At 39.7% G+C, this 18,244-nt stretch overlaps 2 protein-coding genes across 7 annotated transcripts in view; both read right to left on the reverse strand.

The window, feature by feature from the left end:
• Positions 1-18,244, reverse strand: part of LOC131693958 (neurexin-4) — a 67,033-nt gene that overhangs the window by 32,304 nt on the left and 16,485 nt on the right. For all 4 annotated transcript variants that reach the window (XM_058982260.1, XM_058982258.1, XM_058982261.1 and 1 more), the window contains exon 2: positions 16,906-17,025. In XM_058982260.1, the coding sequence (XP_058838243.1) occupies positions 16,906-17,025 (120 nt within the window). The remainder of the gene's footprint in view (positions 1-16,905; positions 17,026-18,244) is intronic.
• Positions 1,347-17,025, reverse strand: LOC131693960 (L-aminoadipate-semialdehyde dehydrogenase-phosphopantetheinyl transferase). 3 transcript variants are annotated; one of them, XM_058982264.1, is made up of 2 exons: positions 16,906-17,025; positions 1,347-2,365 (listed from the first exon to the last, which is right to left on the reverse strand). In XM_058982264.1, the coding sequence occupies exon 2, from the start codon at positions 2,262-2,264 to the stop codon at positions 1,383-1,385; it is 882 nt and encodes a 293-aa protein (XP_058838247.1). In that variant the 5' UTR covers positions 2,265-2,365; positions 16,906-17,025; the 3' UTR covers positions 1,347-1,382. The 3 variants fall into 3 exon arrangements, with proteins under 3 accessions (XP_058838247.1, XP_058838246.1, XP_058838245.1); XM_058982263.1 differs by lacking the exon at positions 16,906-17,025 and adding an exon at positions 2,439-2,483; XM_058982262.1 differs by lacking the exon at positions 16,906-17,025 and adding an exon at positions 2,424-2,458.

Consider the following 18,244-nt stretch of genomic DNA (forward strand, 5'->3'; position numbering starts at 1 on the left):
AATAAATGTCAAAGAACGTTCTTTCTAGTGATAATAAAGATAATTCATGCTTTAATATTTTTGCTAGTTCCTCGTGATGAATAACCCTGTATAATGTGTAGTTTAGTATGTATTACCAGATATTGATACACTGAATCGGATTCTGTCGTTCTTAATACATGAACTGCTCTTTTAACTTTTAATTTCAAATTGTTTGTAATAACTTTTAAACAAACAAAGCCCCTGCTAACAACAACAAAAATCCAGCTTGCCGCAACCAGCCATATAAGACCAAGGGATTGCAGAATAAGTGATCAAAAAAATTACTTCTAATAAAATAAAAATTCTTTGTCACGTCTTCCTTCTGAAGGGGGATAATCGCCGTTGTCGATATCTATGGTCCCGACGATGCAGTCAATGATAGGCACTCAATGCGACCAGAGACTGATTGCAAATAAACTAAAAAAAAGAATCTACTTAACCTAGCAGGCAGAAGTCCGTTCAGACACACGTCCAGATCTCCCCTTATTTCACCAACAAAGTCAATATGACCATCTGTAAATCAAGCACACCTTTCACACTGACACAAATAGAAAAGTTGCCATATAAGCAAACAAGGGACGACATGCCACATGTGACGAATAAGTGAACAACGCTGTGGGGCAGGGTATATCCTAACGCATCCGTGCACCACCAGCCACATGATATTCCCAGGAGATAGCCAGACTACCGCAGTTAACCTGCAAAATGGTGCACCGGGACCACCTTATCGGCGGAAACAAATCGCTAATCCTATAGTAACAAATCCTGCCGGCCGCTCCGATTACCACAGTTGGTGCCGCAGGAAATTGCACTAAATGGATGAAAAACATCCGCGAAACCAACAGTTACAATGTTTGCGTGTCGACAGGAAATTAAGCAAAGTGCACGTTTCCACGGGGCTTTTAGCGTAATTTCATAAACTGTCCATGAGCAGAACTGAAGTCAACTCCATCCAAACGTGTAATTGGCCACTACCACCCACTAAACAGGGCGTTGAAACTTTATGCCAAACAATTCGTCACTTGTAAAACACACCATTTGCCGAAAATTGAATTTTGGGGAAGAAACCAGCCAACGAATGAAACCGAGGGCAGATAATTTGAGTATGGATCAAACAAAACCAACCATTTATCCTGGTTTTAGCCGGTAGCCGATATAAATTGCAATAAAAAGAGGGTCTTCCTTTGCAAAAGCCAGTCATCGTCTTGTTACCCTTCGTGACTGTGGGTCATTATTGCCACCAGTTGTGGTTTATGACTGCTTGTAAAACGTCAAGTTTTATCAATACTTGTCATCATTTCAGAATATATAGAAACGAGGCCAAATGTCACTGAACCGACCAATGTTATATTTAAACAGACTTACTTCACCTTCTTGTATTCCTTACTAATAATACCTTCACAATAGCTTTCGTCGTTTGCCAAAAGCGGGATATGGCCCTCCATAAGTGCCTCATAGTCAATAATTTCGAAACAATTTCCAGTTGAGTCGTCGTGTTTGGGTACATTCTCCAAAGCCACTGCTACACAATGGTCCTTATCTATTAGAGATTCCTCGAAGCGCCAGTTCGTCAACGGATCGTCGTTTACCCTCAAAGTACTATCACAGATCACGGTCTTTCTGTCCAACTTATTACTTCTAATAGAGAAACTAATTTTTCGCAAATCAACCGTAATGCCAATGCCTACATTTTTCACGTAGCTTTCTTTTAGACACCAGTTCCTCATAAATGCTTCGAGCTGTTCGCTTTCCGTCTTCCTACTCCTTATATATCGCCATTCCTCGTCGGAAAAATTTCTGCTCATTAATCTGAAAAACTCCTCGAGCGGTTTACCCCCAGCATACTCAATCTTCATCACATCAACGCCAACCTTTGACGGTTTGCCCTCCTTCTCCAACCCACCGGCAGGAATCGCCAGTCCAGCGAGTACCGCATATCGTCCTTGATGGGACACATTAAAGTCAACCATGAAGCCTTCGTTCTTCAAAAACGGTTTCCCCTTCAAGTCTCGACCAAACTGGATCCGATCGTACGACATTCCCGTCGCCAGCTGTACGAAACGCCGCATCATCAACCGTCCAATCAAGGAAGCATTAAAATCATCGCGGAACACAAACTTAGCCAATCGTTGCTTTTCCTCCGGCTGGATACACGAAGTCGCCAGCAGCAAATCGACGAACGTAGGTCGCCACCCCGTAAGATCAAAGGCCCACCGAACGTGGCCCCCATTGCGCAGTGACATCACTCGATTTATCCAGAGGGCTTGCTTATGTTCGATGACGTTTTATGTCGGATTCGCGCAGTAGGTTGAGATGCTGGATTAGCTTGTCAACATTGTACTACCTAAAATATTATGTTGTTGATTGGCGAAATTTGTAAATAACATGAACTTTCTCCTTACGATAATACCACTTACTAGCAGTCACGGAAGTTTGACAACCATTGCTGAGTTTATTTTGCTAGCACACACACGTGCACTGCCGACGGGCTTGGATGTGTTGGTGCAGAGCAGTATTTTGAAGAGAATCGGGCGAAGAGAAGCGCCGGGCGAAATTCGTCCCGCTTGGTAGGAAAACTGCAGTGATGATTCGATTTTTCAAACCGGGTCAACCAAACATGACAGCATATCGCAACATATATTAAATTAAAGCGGTTGACCTAATTCGAAAATATAATGTTAAACTAGTCGAGGTCAACCTGTCGGGTGAACATTCTTCAGTTACGGAAGCAACTGTCTGAATGATAAACATATCTAACATCTCGTCTCCGATAGCTTTGCACACGCCGCATGCATGGCTCAGCATGAATCATACAGAGAGATGGAGAACCGTATGAGTCTGCGAATAGTAAACAAAATCACGACACCTCTCACCCTCCACGGCCGTAGAACGAACGAACCACCTTGGACACCTACGCAAAGCGTCGTCAATGAAGGAAGGGTTCAGCACGAGCTACATAAGTGTAGTAGGCGAATTGGCGTGGGAGGGAAAACTGTTTTTAAATCCATTAAAGATTTTCTCGGCTGGCTATAGGTGCTTATGTTGTGTATCGGGTGGATCCAAGCAGCCGACACAGCCCAGTGAGAAATTGTAAATCGGAAACTATTAGAATTGCCCTAGCGGTGAGATTAGCCATGCTTCGTTGGATGAAGTCATTCGTCGCGTATCTTTTAGCACCGAGGTACGATACTATCAATTATTCATGCTAATAAGACTTACGTGAGAAAGGTAATAAAAATAACGCGTCCTTCGACAGCTTGGGATTTTTTGCAAACGTTTCCCACTTCCGATGTTTTAAAATGTTTTCGTTGAAAATGAAATAAATGACCAGATAGCATATGGAAGCGGTTAAAATTGGACATTGACTGACACATAACAAATAGATCAATGTTCCACAAGGATGCCTTCCTGTTGTTGAAAGCTTTGCCATACGCCGATTGTGATGGACCATTCCCGTCATCGTACCATTAGATGTACAACATGCTCAAAAATTCTACGGCCAGGAGGGTTGGAAGGTTATTGTCGACATCACCAATGTATGTACGTGTATTTTATGCATCACAACATGTACTGTACCGTCCATAAAAAAGATGAAAAAGGGGACTACAGCATTGCGACTGAAAACTTTTTTTTTTTTTTTTTTTTTTTTTTATCCCTTTATGGGCAGCTAGGGCCGAGGGTGGTGGCTAACGGGTTTCATACATCCTTGACCTGACGGACAAAGCTATGGTGCCTTGAACACAGGCAACGCAGATCCAAGGCCATCATTGAAATGATAAGTTCTGCGTTTGAGATGTACTTCCCCCGGTTGCCAGACGAATACCTGTAATTATTACTTGTTGCTTTGTATGTATGAATCTAATGTTCAGTCCTGGGTGGTGTATGCGTGGAAGGTGTGGTTTTTAGCGTTCGAGTCCAGGAGTGCATATCTGTCTGGATTAGCGTGGGCGTTTACTAATTGTGTAATAGTGTGATCGCTAAAGGCTCGAGCATATGAATGCCAGCGTGTCTCCAACTTTGCGTGCATAAATCCGATTTTAGATCCGTGTTGCCATTCGCACATTCACGTGTATTCTCGAACGATCGCGCGCGGACCGTGAATCTAATAATTAATTTTCAGTGTATGGTAGAGAAACGTGTTGTCTAGTGAATCGGTCCAACTGAAGGCATGAGTCTAGGCTTATCGAGAGTAGAGAATTCCGAACGTAGCCGGTCTATGATCGCGCGAGTGGTGGGTTAATGCTTGAGACCGCGGTTGTAAAGTTATAGGTGCTGAAAAGTTCACTTAAGTAAAGGGGTGTTGGCGAAATTGCGAACGTAGGTGTGTGTGGATGATTGAAATTGTAATGCAAGTTCGCGTTTTTCACCAGGTTTATGTTATCGCGAAAGTTAGGGGCGTTTGCACGTTTTGGATGTGAATGTATATGGGAGAATATGCAATTGACTGTGCTAGTGAATATCAGTATGAACCCAAGTAATAAAAGGAAAAATAACATGCCGAATGTTTCTTTTTGTAGGTCAATAACCGTGCATTGAAAAATGCTCAAAAACTCTGAACTAGGCCCCATCGAGTCCAGTCTGTCCGTCTCGTCCTGTCGTGTCTGGGGTTTCCAGGTTACATGCATTCACCAGATGAGACTAGCTTATGTCAGCTTACTTGTGCACTGGTTTCGTAGAATCGAGGCGATCATCGAAATGACAGATCCTACGAGTGAATGCACTTGGCCCAGTCACCTGTCAAGCATTTGTGTATTTGTGTGTGTTGAGATATGTGTGGATCCTGTAAATAATATTTTAATACGAATAATATTTTATACTTCAAAACAAGAAATGTGCAATATACTAGGGATGCACCGAATATTCGGTCGACCGAATATTCGGGCCGAATACCAGCCGATTTTAATTTAAGCCGAATATACGGTACGCCGAATAATAAAAACCGACTTTTGGCCGAATATGATAAGTAATGGCCTAATATTCATGAAATATTTGAAAGGAACAAAATAAAATAAAATACATATATACAAAATACTAGCGATGCACAGAATATTCTGTCGACCGAATGTTCGGTTGACCGAATATTCGGGCCGAATACCGGCCGATTTTGATTAAAGCCGAATATACGGTACGCCGAATAATTAAACATTAAACATTCGGTATTCGGCTGAAAGCCGAATAGTACTATTCGGTGCATCTCTACAATATACTACTTGCAGTTTGTTGATCGTTCCTACTTATCTGATTCCATCGAGTATGAGAATACATCTCCATTGTTCTAAAACCTGGCGACGTCCGATGGCAGAGAAGAATCATTGTGGGCAGCAATGTTGCTCTTCTTGGATGTATGAGCTCGAAAAGGTCATCACAAGAATATAACGCATGAGACCGAAAATAAATAAAAAAAAATAAAGAGAAGAGTTAGTATTGTTATTGAGTATTAGTAATATGCCGATTTTTTTCGAGAGTTGTCCTACTGGAACTGTAGAGCTAATTGATTTAATTAAGGATGGACCTAGACTTCTGGAATCGAGGATAGAGACTTCCGGACGCGAACGATTCATGAATGCGCGAGTGCGGGGGACTGTAGGTTCACGCTTGAGACTGCGTTTGAGTGATTACAAGTGCCGAGACGTTCATATTATCACCGGGATGTTATAATGTCTGGAAGAGCGCGAGTATAGGTTGCGTGGATGGTCGCGAAGGGCTCAAGCATTTTTATATTTGTTTGTCGCGTGTATGTGACTTTGCATTCGATTTTTATGTAGTTTCGCGCGAACACGGGCATTTGGAGGTTCACTCTCGAGACCGGGATTGTTAATTTATAAGTGCTAAACCATTCACTTAGTCACCAGGGTGTTATACTTTTTACGAGATCGTGGGTGTGGTCGTGCGTGGATGATCGCGAAGGACTCGAGCGTTTGTATGTGGACGTTTTTGTCACGTGTGCTAGTATGTAACTTCGCGTGGACACATTATTTTTATAAGCGTGTGGCCATTCGCATGTTCGCGTATTCTTCAACGATCGCACGTGGACGTCTTGTCTAGTTTTTATTTCTATTGGTCCAAATAAAGGCATGAATTTGGGCTGCTATGATCAAGGGCGGAGACTTCCGGACGTGACCGATTCATGATTGCGCGAGCTTAGGTTCTTAGGTTCCAACGTTCACCCAATCAATCGGGGTGTTTGAATATTGGCGAGATCGCGGGCGTTCGTATTTGTGACCAGGTTCGTGTTATCGCGTAGGCCACGTTTGTACGTTTGGAATGAGGTGCCTGCAGAGAGAATTGGGCCCTAAACCCACATTTTATATTATTTGACCATGGCAGTGGATAATAAAGGTCGCCAAGTTAAGTACTAAAATTGATCACAATGTAGCTTAACTAAAAAGAAAATAATCGTATCCCAAGTTTATGTGATATCATCACTGTAATACTGCTTTGGTGGAAAAGCCCCCGGACCACATCAAGGTACAGTATCATGCCGAGGGGACTACAGCATTGCGACTGAAAACTTATATGCAAAAATATATATTGTAGAGCTGTCAGGAAGGATGCACCGCTGAGAATGGACAGACAGTCTGACGCTCGGAAACCACAGAGTAGGGATGATCAAATCGATATCAATACGTTCTAACTAACCAGTGTTTCAAAAATCACTAAGCAGGCATAGACCAAACAGAAACATATCAATCCATTTGTTTAAGGGGTTACATACCTTTTTGTGTCAAGAAAGTTTGAATTTACGTAAAGGCATAAAGCAATGATTTCATTACATCAAACTTATAGTATTTTGGTAGTAAATTTTTCAGTGAAATAAGCAAGCATAATTTTATAAAAATATATTATTAATTGGCGGAGTTATGACTTTTTCCCTGACATCGCATTTCATTACGAAAGGCAAATTGAAAACCAACGGGTTGCTTAACCACAATTATCAAGACGTTGTGGTCTACTTTTCTCCAGCAATTCTGATAGAGGAGACCACTCCAACTAATCGATATCAATCGTGGTCGGAAGCTGATATTCCCAGTTTTTGAACAGCGATCACTGTTATATATCTCCAGTCAAGAGGAACTATGTTTTGCAAAGCTATTAAATAAATGCAACAAGCGACTCTTCGCTGGATATGGCAGATTCTTCTACAAGTTGAGTTTGATTCTGTCTGGCCCAAAATCATTATTGTGCATGACTTTAGTACACCTGAGAATTCATCGAAAAAGGCGTGTCAATTGTGTAGTTTCCCAGCGATATATCGCGCTAAATTGTTTGCATAGAAACAGAGTAGACATACTTGTTATGCAAGGAACGACCTTGTATTTAGATTTTGAACTGTTAAAAACTATTTTCTGGAGAGTTCGGCGCTGTTTCTCTCGATAGACCATTGACAAAATGGCGCCAATAACCGTTTTTTCGCGTGAAGTAAGATTTTAAGCTTGCTGTTTAAAACTGTGAATATAAATTCAATTTAAAAAATCAATAGTTTTGCTTTAAAAAAAATGTAAGACAGATAAGAAATGTCGGATATCTGAAGGCACAACAATATTCCACACCAGAATGTTCCATACTTTATTTATGTGTGAAAATTATTACCTTGAAAATGGCGAAAGATTGTTTCCAAAGTAAGTAATAGAGTGGCGTTGAAGTCCTAGTAAAATGTAGGAAACATTAATTACTTAACTGCTAATCAGTCGGCGTACATCTGAAAGAACGTCAGTCATATTGACGCGGAAATGTTAGCTAGGAATTTACACTATTAGTTATATTAACAAAGATACTTCTTTTTAATAGCTGTCCAACATGTTTCTGAACTATTAAGAGGAGCGTCTGGTGTAGTGGACAAAATATCGTCTTCTTTTTTATCCGCTAAATTGTTAGTATTGAGCCTCAAGAGCCTCAAGAATGACAGTGATAAAAAATACAATATGTAAATATGATGTGGAACACCCTTTAATAGCGAACACGATAACTAAAAAAATAATCAACGAATTGACTTGATTTTTTTCATGAGTGTGCACGATACGTGTAACCTGAGGAATTCCACGAAGATTCGTCCGAAAATCTTTAAAATCGTGACCGACCATCTTAGATTCCAATGAAACTTTACACGTTTCACCGTCATGCAAGACTAAATATTTTCCACAGGTAATAAGATTATTTTGACTCAAGAGCAACTTTTCAAAAGGGCGTAAACGTTTCTACGTGTATGAATTTCAAATTTTTTTTGTTCGATTACTGTATTTTATACAGCAAAACTATCTGAGAACGAGTTACAGGGAATGAATACTTCTGTCCGAAAAAAATATGCACTGACAAAAATGTTGTCATTTTTCAAAAAAACAAAAATTTATGATAAAAATTTAAATTGCGAAAAAACCCATTTTTTTTAATTTTTTAGGTTTTGTTACCAAAAACCTAAAGAGAAAAGAAACATTTTGAATGTGATTGCATGATGGAGAAAAAATCGGTAAAAAAGTTTTCCTAACAATAACTTCGTACATGTTTTTAAATTTCATACTAATAGACATACAAAATTGTAATTCTATTACAGAATATAATTCTAAGCACCATTTAAAATCAAAATGCATTTAACAAAAATCTTCCAAAATGCGATAGTTTTCCAGATATTTGAAATTTTGCTCCTTCAAAGACAATTAATTCGTGTAATTATGCTCTTTTTAAAAGTTATTCGCGTTACCCCATCAAAAAATGTCAAAAATTTAATGTTTATCGTTTTAAACATGTAAAAGCAACTTTTTAGTGTATTTGGATCCTGGAGAAGCCTTCAATAAAAAAGTTTTCCTAACAACTTTTGACATTTTTTTATAATTCTTACTATTTGCAGTCAAAAATACAATTTTCTTTTTGAATATGATTCTAAACGCCATTTTAAATCAAAATGCTCTTAACAAAAATTTTCTAAAATGTAGTAGTTCTCGAGATATTTTAACTTTGGTTTTAACAACACAATTATTTTGTTTTATTACAACCTTTTCATAAGTTAGTCTCGTTTCTCCATCAACAATAATAGGTTTTTCAAAAGGCCCGTAAACTTTCCTGCAACTTTCTCTTTGACATCAAGGCGATATTGTGAAACATTTTAAAGTTACATGAAAACAACCAACATATGATTCAGCTATATAGTTTAATCAGACCCTATGGTTGAAATATATTTTGGTTGCTTTCACGTAACTTTCAAATGGTTTACAATATCGCCTTGATGTCAAAGAGAAAGTTGCAGGAAAGTTTACGGGCCTTTTGAAAAACCTATTATTGTTGATGGAGAAACGCGACTAACTTATGAAAAGGTCGTAATAAAACAAAATAATTGTGTTGTTAAAAATAAAGTTAAAATATCTCGAGAACTACTACATTTTAGAAAATTTTTGTTAAGAGCATTTCGATTTAAAATGGCGTTTAGAATCATATTCAAAAAGAAAATTGTATTTTTGACTGCAAATAGTAAGAGTTATAAAAAAATGTCAAAAGTTGCTGTTAGGAAAAGTTGTTTATTGAAAGCTTCTCCATGATCCAAATACACTGAAAAGGTTGCTTTTACGTCTTTAAAACGATAAACATTAAATTTTTGACATTTTTTGATGGTGTAACGCGAATAACTTTAAAAAAGAGCATAATTACACGAATTAATTGTTTTTGAAGTAGCAAAATTTCAAATATCTCGAAAACTATCGCATTTTGGAAGATTTTTGTTAAATGCATTTTGATTTTAAATGGTGCTTAGAATTATATTCTGTAATAAAATTACAATTTGGTGTCAATTAGTATGAAATTTAAAAACATGTACGGTTATTGTTAGAAAAACTTTTTTACCGATTTTTTCTCCATCATGCAATCACAATCAAAATGTTTCTTTTCTCATTAGGTTTTTGGTAACAAAATATAAAAAATTTAAAAAATGGGTTTTTTCGCAATTTAAATTTTTATCATAAATTTTTGTTTTTTTGTAAAATGACGCAACTTTTTTTTTCAGTGTATATTTTTTTCGGACAGAAGTATTCATTCCCTGTAACTCGTTCGCAGATAGTTTTGCTGTATAAAATACAGTAATCGAACAAAAAAATTTGAAATTTATGCACGTAGAAACGTTTACGCCCTTTTGAAAAATTACTCTTGTATCAAAATATGGCAATTGCCAGAGAATATCATGGAGATTCATACAGCGAACACACCTGCAAAGTTTCGTTCGAATCGACGATGGTCATATTTTGCGGTCGGCCGGTTTCTCATGGAATCCCTCACCTGTCGGTGATCCACAGAAAACTGAAGAAAAAAATTTTACTCTCCATTATTTTGAAGGAAAGTGAGCGAATTTTACAGTAAAATATGAATCTTTCTGTTTTTTCGCGCTATTTTTCGAAACTCGAACTTTTTTCTATTTTTTTGTTTATCAAGGAACTACAAGTCTAAGCTTTACAAATCCTATTGAATTTCCTGCGTCAGACAATTTTATCAAGAGCTATCGTGTTCACCGCAGCGCTTCTCGACGTGGAAATGGTTGGACGTATACTCTTGGAACGCTCGTATGTGTGGCTCTCCATGGTTGAAAATGTTTTTTCGCACACAATGAATGTATAAATAGATCTTAAAATTACACAAAAGATCCATTGCCATCCTTGCCTTTAAAATCGCAAAACAAAATTACTCTCGGTTTGAGCACTTCATACCAGACGTTCACCTTAATTAACATAATCGGTGTAATTTTGCACACATCTCTTTTTTCATTTCCGGGAGAATAATCAAAACACTTGGGTAGTAAAATATTTCAGGAAGGTTTTTATTTTATCATCGTTTTGTTTGCTAGGCAGCTTCTCGAACACGATTCGTTAAAATCCGAACTGTTCGAACTGTTTATTGGAAAAAAAGTGTCCTATCAGTATGAAACAGTCCGAATTGAATTCGACAACTCCTATCCAATAAAGCATGCATGATTGACTACCTTGAGTGTGAAGAAGCGCAAGAATTATTAGGCTACTTCATAGAAATTCGACTGAAAAAATTGATTATGAAAGTTTCGCTGAATTTCCGCCGACTTCTGAATAAATAATGAAAGTTCTGTGAATTCCATAATTTAAACAGTAGAAAAGACTGAAATAAATAGGATTGGCCACCATGCAACCGATAGCTCCTACCGTAGCTCAATGAGACGTGTTGCCAGTTTCAACATATACTCCCTACCAGGCCCAGTTTTACCACCATCATCAATCTATAATACAACCAATCTAGCCACAGGCCTACGCATAAGCCCCCTCGTAGTTTATCCTAGCTATCCTCCAGCGAGAGATATGCGTAGAGAAATACAGACAACATGGAAACCTTCAATTCCATTGTTTAAATCTAACAGTGCACCCAAAAAGAGATATATTGGCCCGACTGGCTCAAGAATTTGATAGTTTCGCTGGCTCAAGATGACGTCTCCGCATATCTCTCCCTGGAGAATAACTAGTTTGTACTATAGCTTGCCGTATACGACCCCTCGTCAACTCATTTCTTCTGTCGTCGCCATCAAACCATCACCGGCTCCCTTTCTGCTACTGAGTTTTCTTCACCGCACTATTTCGGCCGTTTAGTCAACGTAGGGGGATATTTCCTTGTTCACCTTCTCCAGAACACGTCGAGTTGACGATGTATTTGATTCCAAGATGATTGTAAAGCTTTCGACGAACCGGTAGTATCCATTGCCAACTGACGTACCCCACATGAATTACCCAAAAAAGAAAGCGGTTTGGTGTGAGAGCCTCGTATTCTTCAGATGAAAACGGTCGATACGTTATTGAGTTACTTAGACTATTCACGATTCCTTCAGCCTCCACCATGAATGTTTCAAGTGCTTCATCATCCAGCCTACGGTTGTTAATGTGTGCCATCTCCACAGCCGTTTTGATGGAGCGTACCATCCGTTCCCAGGCGCCGTTCATATGGGGAGTTCCTGGCGGCTTGAATATCCATTTCGTAACTATACCGGTGACTGTAACAGCTAGCTGATCGATTTGTTCCATTGTCGGAATACATTTCGGCCAGAGAACCTCGACGGCAGATGAATGAGGGCGACTTAAACGTGAACTGGGCGCACTGTCAGGTACGTAGGCACGGCTACCCATTCGTTTTTGCGTTACACCTACCCACTTCACCAATCAACGTCCCAAAGAAATCTATTCCGACGCATGTGAACGGCCGCATGAACGGCGCCATCCTAGCGAGTGATATCGGGGCCATTCTGGGAACCTTTGGCGAAGCCTTACAAATTCGACATCATTGACGAGCTTTAGCTGCTCCTTTCACCGCTATCCCAAGATTGGGAATATAATGCCGTTCCCGTATCTCGTTCACGGTGATATCGGTGTCTGTACCTTCGGTGGTAGTTAGCAACTAACAGAACGGTTTACGTCCAAGCTTGGAAATAACCGATAACTGCTGCCTTTTCCAATAGAAATCTGCTCGTCCACCGGCTTTGACTTATTGCGAGACAACACCATCATCTTATCCGGAAAGCTTTGCCACTGTGTCTCTCGGGTAAGGTGACGCTCAGCCTTCTGTAGTTCCTCCGACAAAAACGGGCCTGCCGATGGTTTCTTTCCGCTGGTATGCTGCTTCAGGATGGCGATGAAACGATAAACGTAAACGACGGCTTAGAGAGGTCTGATTAACTGCGAAAAAAATGTCCACGATTCGTGTCGGAAATTGCACTGACTTGTGAGAATAGCGAGGACGCAGATCTTCTTCTGATCAAGACTTCATTATTATTCGATAGCCAATTCTGTAACTCAAATCAATGCCTAAGAATTGAACTCATCTCAGTGTAGATTTATAGCCTCTTCTATACTTTCGTAACTCTCTATGGAATAATCTACGTAATGACTCTGTATTATCCCATTCACTGCTTGGGGATACAGCTCCTTAAATTCGTTAGCGTCCTTGTTCTTGACATGTTAAGCCGATGCTGGAGAGCAAGTTGAGCCGAATATTACAACGTTACATAAATATCCGGTGCATCTCTAGTATTCTCCCGGAAAAGGAACCACTGCGAGTAGCGATCTGCCTCCTTTGGGTCGGCTAAAACGGCCATATTGTCGGAAACGGACTAGGGTACCTGGGAGAGACGTCAGTTGATCTGGTCCTGGCACTAAGGCTGAATTGAAAGAAATCCCATTTACAGTAGCTTTTGCGCCCCAAATCATCCGAACCTTGCTCGGTTTCCGTGGAGTAGTGAACTCCACTATCCGAGTGGTAAATACCAGACACGTCGCAAATCTACACCGGCTAGCTCGTCTACGATTGCACTATGTATTTGTTTTTGTGTAAAGCTTGCTTCAACGCTGGATTCCGGCTCATTTTTCGTTCCAAACAGTGAAGTCGTCGAAGAGCCATAAAAGGCCGGTTTAATGACGACACGAACCGCCGTTTCTTCCAGTTTCCAAGAGGCGCGCTTCTCTTGATCCGAAATTAGCAGAGTGATTAGTTGCATTCCGATATCCTCCCTTGTGAAAAAATCCTTGACCAACTCATAAAGAGCTTGATCTGATGATCAGGCGCAAGCATGACAGTTGGTTGAAGATTACTGACCATTGGCTTCCTCTTCTCCGTAGATGCACCAGCCCAGTCTGGTTTTTACAACTACTGGTTCACGCCTGAGTCCCTCCTTTATCTTCAGAGAAACCATCAAACTCAAATTGTCGACTCCTATCAGTATCTTCGAGACCGCATTCGCCTTGCTCTTCCTCTAATGAATACTTGTTTCTCCAGGCTACTGAAACGACTAAAGAAAGTTGTATGGAGTCTTTCGCCACTCATGTCACGTTGTATTATAGTGAAATTAAAAAAAAAAAAAAAGACATCTGTCTTAAGAGGATCCTTTGTCACGTTCGCTGTCCACAGCAAACACAGCAGCTTCTTTTTCTTTATCCCATAAACACCTAGTTGCTCGACCAAACTATCCTCGACCAGGGTTAGCGATGACCCGTCATCAAGAAACGCGAAAGATTCCAGCTTCCATTTGGGTCCGTGCAACGTCACTGGCGGAATCTTAAAGAGCAACAACTGTTCATCCACACGGAGCGTGTATTTACTCTAGACATGGTTTCCCTTCATCCGAATCAGCTTACGAACTAGCTGCGCCAGTGGATTCCGAAAAACTTAAGTGTGCATCAACATTTCCTTTAGCTTTTGCTAAGTTCTTCTGGATGAAGCTAGACCTTCCATGGCTGTTTGTATACTAGACTGCCCAGAAAAATAATGAATTTTTGAAAACTAAATCGGCCCATTTCATGTGTGACCGGACCGTTCAGTCTATATTTCCGGAACCATACAAGCGATCCGTGCGAAATTTTACAGACATCTGTGGGGATAATATAGCTATCATTTGGGACTAAGTTTGTGAAAATCGGCCCAACCATTTTCGAGAAACTGATATGAGTTTGCTAGTTATGAAAGATGGCCGCTTTTCCCGGGCACTTCTGGAACCGTCTATGGTGGTCAATGTAGTCAACGAAAGTTTGTTTGGCCGTCGGTGACCTAGAACTGCAAAGTTAAGTTATTTGAGAGACATTTTAGCGAAATTTTTACCTTTTTTGCTTCCATCGGGGTATCGGTTTGAATCACAATTTGCTATGTGATCGCACGCCACAACCCGTAACTCCGGAACCGGAAGTCGGTTGGGGATAAAATTTAATAGCCACTTACGGGGACGCAATACCTTTCATTTGAGGTCAAGTTTAGTCGAATCGGTCTAGCCATCTCCGAGAAACCGATGTGACTGTTACTCTGAATTTGGATACTTCCGCCGGGGCTTCCGGAACCGATGATGGTGGCCAATGTGACCAAAGAGACTTTGAATGGCTGTTAATGACCTAGTACTACAAATCGAAGCAGTTGTGGTCACATTTTGGAAAAATTTTCACCATTATACATTCATTGCAGAATTTCTTAAAATCGACGTTTTCTGCGTGATCGTACTCATCACCCTGTAATTCCGGAACCGGAAGTCGGATCCATTAGAAATTCAATAGCAGCCTATGGGAACGTTGCACCTTTCATTTGGGACTAAGTTTGTAAAATTCGGTTCATCCATCTCTGAGAAAAGTGAGTGAGATTGTGTTCGCGTACACACACACAGACGCACATACACACACAGACATTTGCCGAACTCGACGAACTGAATCGAATGGTATATGTCACTCGGCCCTCCGGGCCTCCGTTAAAAAGTCGGTTTTCAGAGCAATTGCAATACCTTTCTATTGAGAAAGGCAAAAAGATAATTTAACTGCCTATAACTTTGCCGAAGACTGCTAGCCAATCCGCCTTTCTTAAAAGAAGTTATTAAACTTTTAGCGAAGTGATGTCTGAGTCAATTTTGCATGGGGCCTAGCAGTGCATAGTTGAGTATCAGTACTCGATTCCCACGAACTATACATTTTTGTGAAATAATGGTTAGATTTAGCTGAATAGTATGTTCAGAAGAATTGTAGTACATAATACTAGTTATGTTTTGGTTTTGAAAATTTTAGTTTCACCTGTGACCACATAGGGGGCGCCAACACTAACTTTTCGTAGAAGAGAGATTTGAGAGGGAAACGCATTTCGTTTCCAAATAATATAGTTCCTTCCTAAACAAGTTTGTCCAATCGTTTTTTGCAGGGATTTTACGTCTTACACGCAATGCAAAATTCATAGATTTTTTTTGTTTTGATGGATAGAAAGGAATTTAATTTAGATGATTTTTTAGAAATGCATAGAATATAAAAAATGCACTTATTGTCTATGTTTTGTACCGCCGTTCCGTAATTTTTTATGACGTCCCAAGAAGAACACAGGATTGTCGCATTGACGACAGTGATCGTACTAATGCCTTTAAAGTGATATGTGTTGGGTAATGGAGGAAGGTTGTGCTACCGCGCTTAAGTGTCAGTAGTAGGATCACTATCGCCAATGTGATAATCACGTGTTCTTCCGGGGACGTAATCATGGTCCATGTATAACATAAGGGTTGGTTCATTGGGCCTGATATCTAAAGGTTGCAGGCTCGAATACTTATTCCAATTGCTTCCGTATAACTTAATATTTAGATCTGTTTTCCGTTGGACATTACTATTAAATGATTCAATTTCGCTGCCATCCTTTCTTGCATGGAATTTACAGTATTAATTTGAACCGTGCAATTCGCAACTATAAAATTAGCACAAATACAGGGGAGAGTTCCTTGAACCATCCTACGCAGAAGCTTGCATAAAAAATGACCGAACATATGGTTGGAGTTTCCCTATCTACCTGTCCTGTCAACAAAAAAACTCATCCTGTCCCAATCACACAGCCAAACATACACACACCGACTGACAACTGGTGGAACTGTTCACAAATCGTCACCTCACGCCAAAAAGAAGTGCCCATCGACAGGCAATTACTGCAAAGCGAGAGGGAATACAAGTGCTTCCGAATAGTATCACTTCCGTGCTTCAAATAGAGCGCAACGAAACAGCGAAAACAAACAAGAACAAACAGCTTGTTGCTGAAAAATAATATACAGAAGAAGACGAGAAAAAAAAAACAAATATCGTAAATCATGTGATAGTAAAATATCTCACATCGAAAAAAAAGAAAAATAATTACATTTGCAATAGGAAAGTGGGGTGCGAAAACGAAATAAACCGATAGCAAAACAGCAACCATACAGAATCATAGGCGAAAAGTCGCAGAGCAAAGACTAAACAACCAGTTGGGAATGTGCTTGCGCGCAACCCAACACTTTGAAGTGACCGAGCGGAGGGACAGTGGAGAGCCGAACAGGACGCAACACTAGCGTAAACAAGGTACGAAAAAAAACAGAAATAAAACTTCAAAGAATGATTATATTTTCACACAGCTCGCAGTACTCACCATTTAGTCGGGCATTTTCCGGCCCCCGCTCCCGCAGCTGCGACGTGGCGGACAGCTTGGCGTGCTCCAGCAGCGGCTCGTTGCAGTTGTACTCGGAATAGGATTCTTTTTGGTAGTATTCTGGGGGAAGAAAAAGAAAGGTTATTGAAGTGTTGGAACAAATTTAGTGATATTAAGAGTATATTAGTCTGTTAGTTTATAGTCCAATTCGAGCAAATATTTGTTTTTAGAGTTGTCAAAATAATGGTTTGAACCTAGGTTCTAGGAAGGGTTCCCTATCAGGATCACTCTACAATTCCAGATGAGGCAGGAAATGCCACCCACTAAAACACTACTTAAGACCAACTTAGAGGAGAGCATGTTAGTTCATATCACTAGAGTCTCTGGATGGCGCACTTGTCCTGTGTACATCAGTTATTATATTGCTGATCGTCAAACGGTGAAATACCATAATACTAAGAAGTTTTATTTTAAAATTTGCGTTTCGACTTCACCCCATCATAATCTGACACTAACTTATTGCCAGGCAGGGGTGCCAACCTTCCAGATTTATCTGGATTCATCCAGATTTTTAAGTGTCGTCCAGACATACAGATTTATGTTTGTCTGATCCAGAATTCTGAAAATTTGTCCAGATTTATCAAGACAATTTCGAAAATAAAATGAATTACAAGAATGCATAGTTGATTTTTGAACTGCTTTTTGACCTACGATTTCTAAAACAAAACTTTTTAGAAATACTGGAAACACAACGTACCAAAGTTTTTTTTCGCTAAATGTGAATAAATTTTGTTGAGTTTTAATCAGCTTCGAGTTCAGTAAAGCAAGATACTGAAAGCTCAGAGACTCAAATTTAATTCATATGCTTATGCTGTAAATTAAATATTTAAATTGGTCAGATTGGCGGCGCAACTAATGAATTTTCAGAAAGCCGAGATATATTGTTAACGTTTTATTAGAGCGACCGAATATAAAAGTCGCAAGGACAAAACATGCTTCGTAAAACCCGTTTCAAATATATTAGAATATAAAAACCGGATATAAACTTCAAGCATACAAATCGGACTGGGACTTTCCTCTACAAGAGTCGGATAAAAAAACCTTCAGTATAAAAACCGGAAGAAAATATGTCCGATTCTTACAAAGAAGTTTTTGTTAGCCTTTAATCTTGAAAATCACGAGCATCCGTAGCTCCTGCGAACGTTTTATTTATCTTTAACCGGTTTTCATACTGGAGGCTCATTCTTGCGGGTGAAATTTTTTAAGCGATTCTTACGCTGAAGAATCTCCGCCCGATTTTTACGCTTGAAGTTTATTTCCTATTTTTATATTCTAATGA

The sequence above is a fragment of the Topomyia yanbarensis genome, chromosome 3 (genome assembly GCF_030247195.1).
Source record: "Topomyia yanbarensis strain Yona2022 chromosome 3, ASM3024719v1, whole genome shotgun sequence".
NCBI lineage: Eukaryota > Metazoa > Arthropoda > Insecta > Diptera > Culicidae > Topomyia > Topomyia yanbarensis.

Bases quoted from the DNA above. Each gene is read 5' to 3' on its own strand.
- LOC131693960 (XM_058982264.1), bottom strand. From the start codon at position 2,264: ATGTCACTGCGCAATGGGGGCCACGTTCGGTGGGCCTTTGATCTTACG.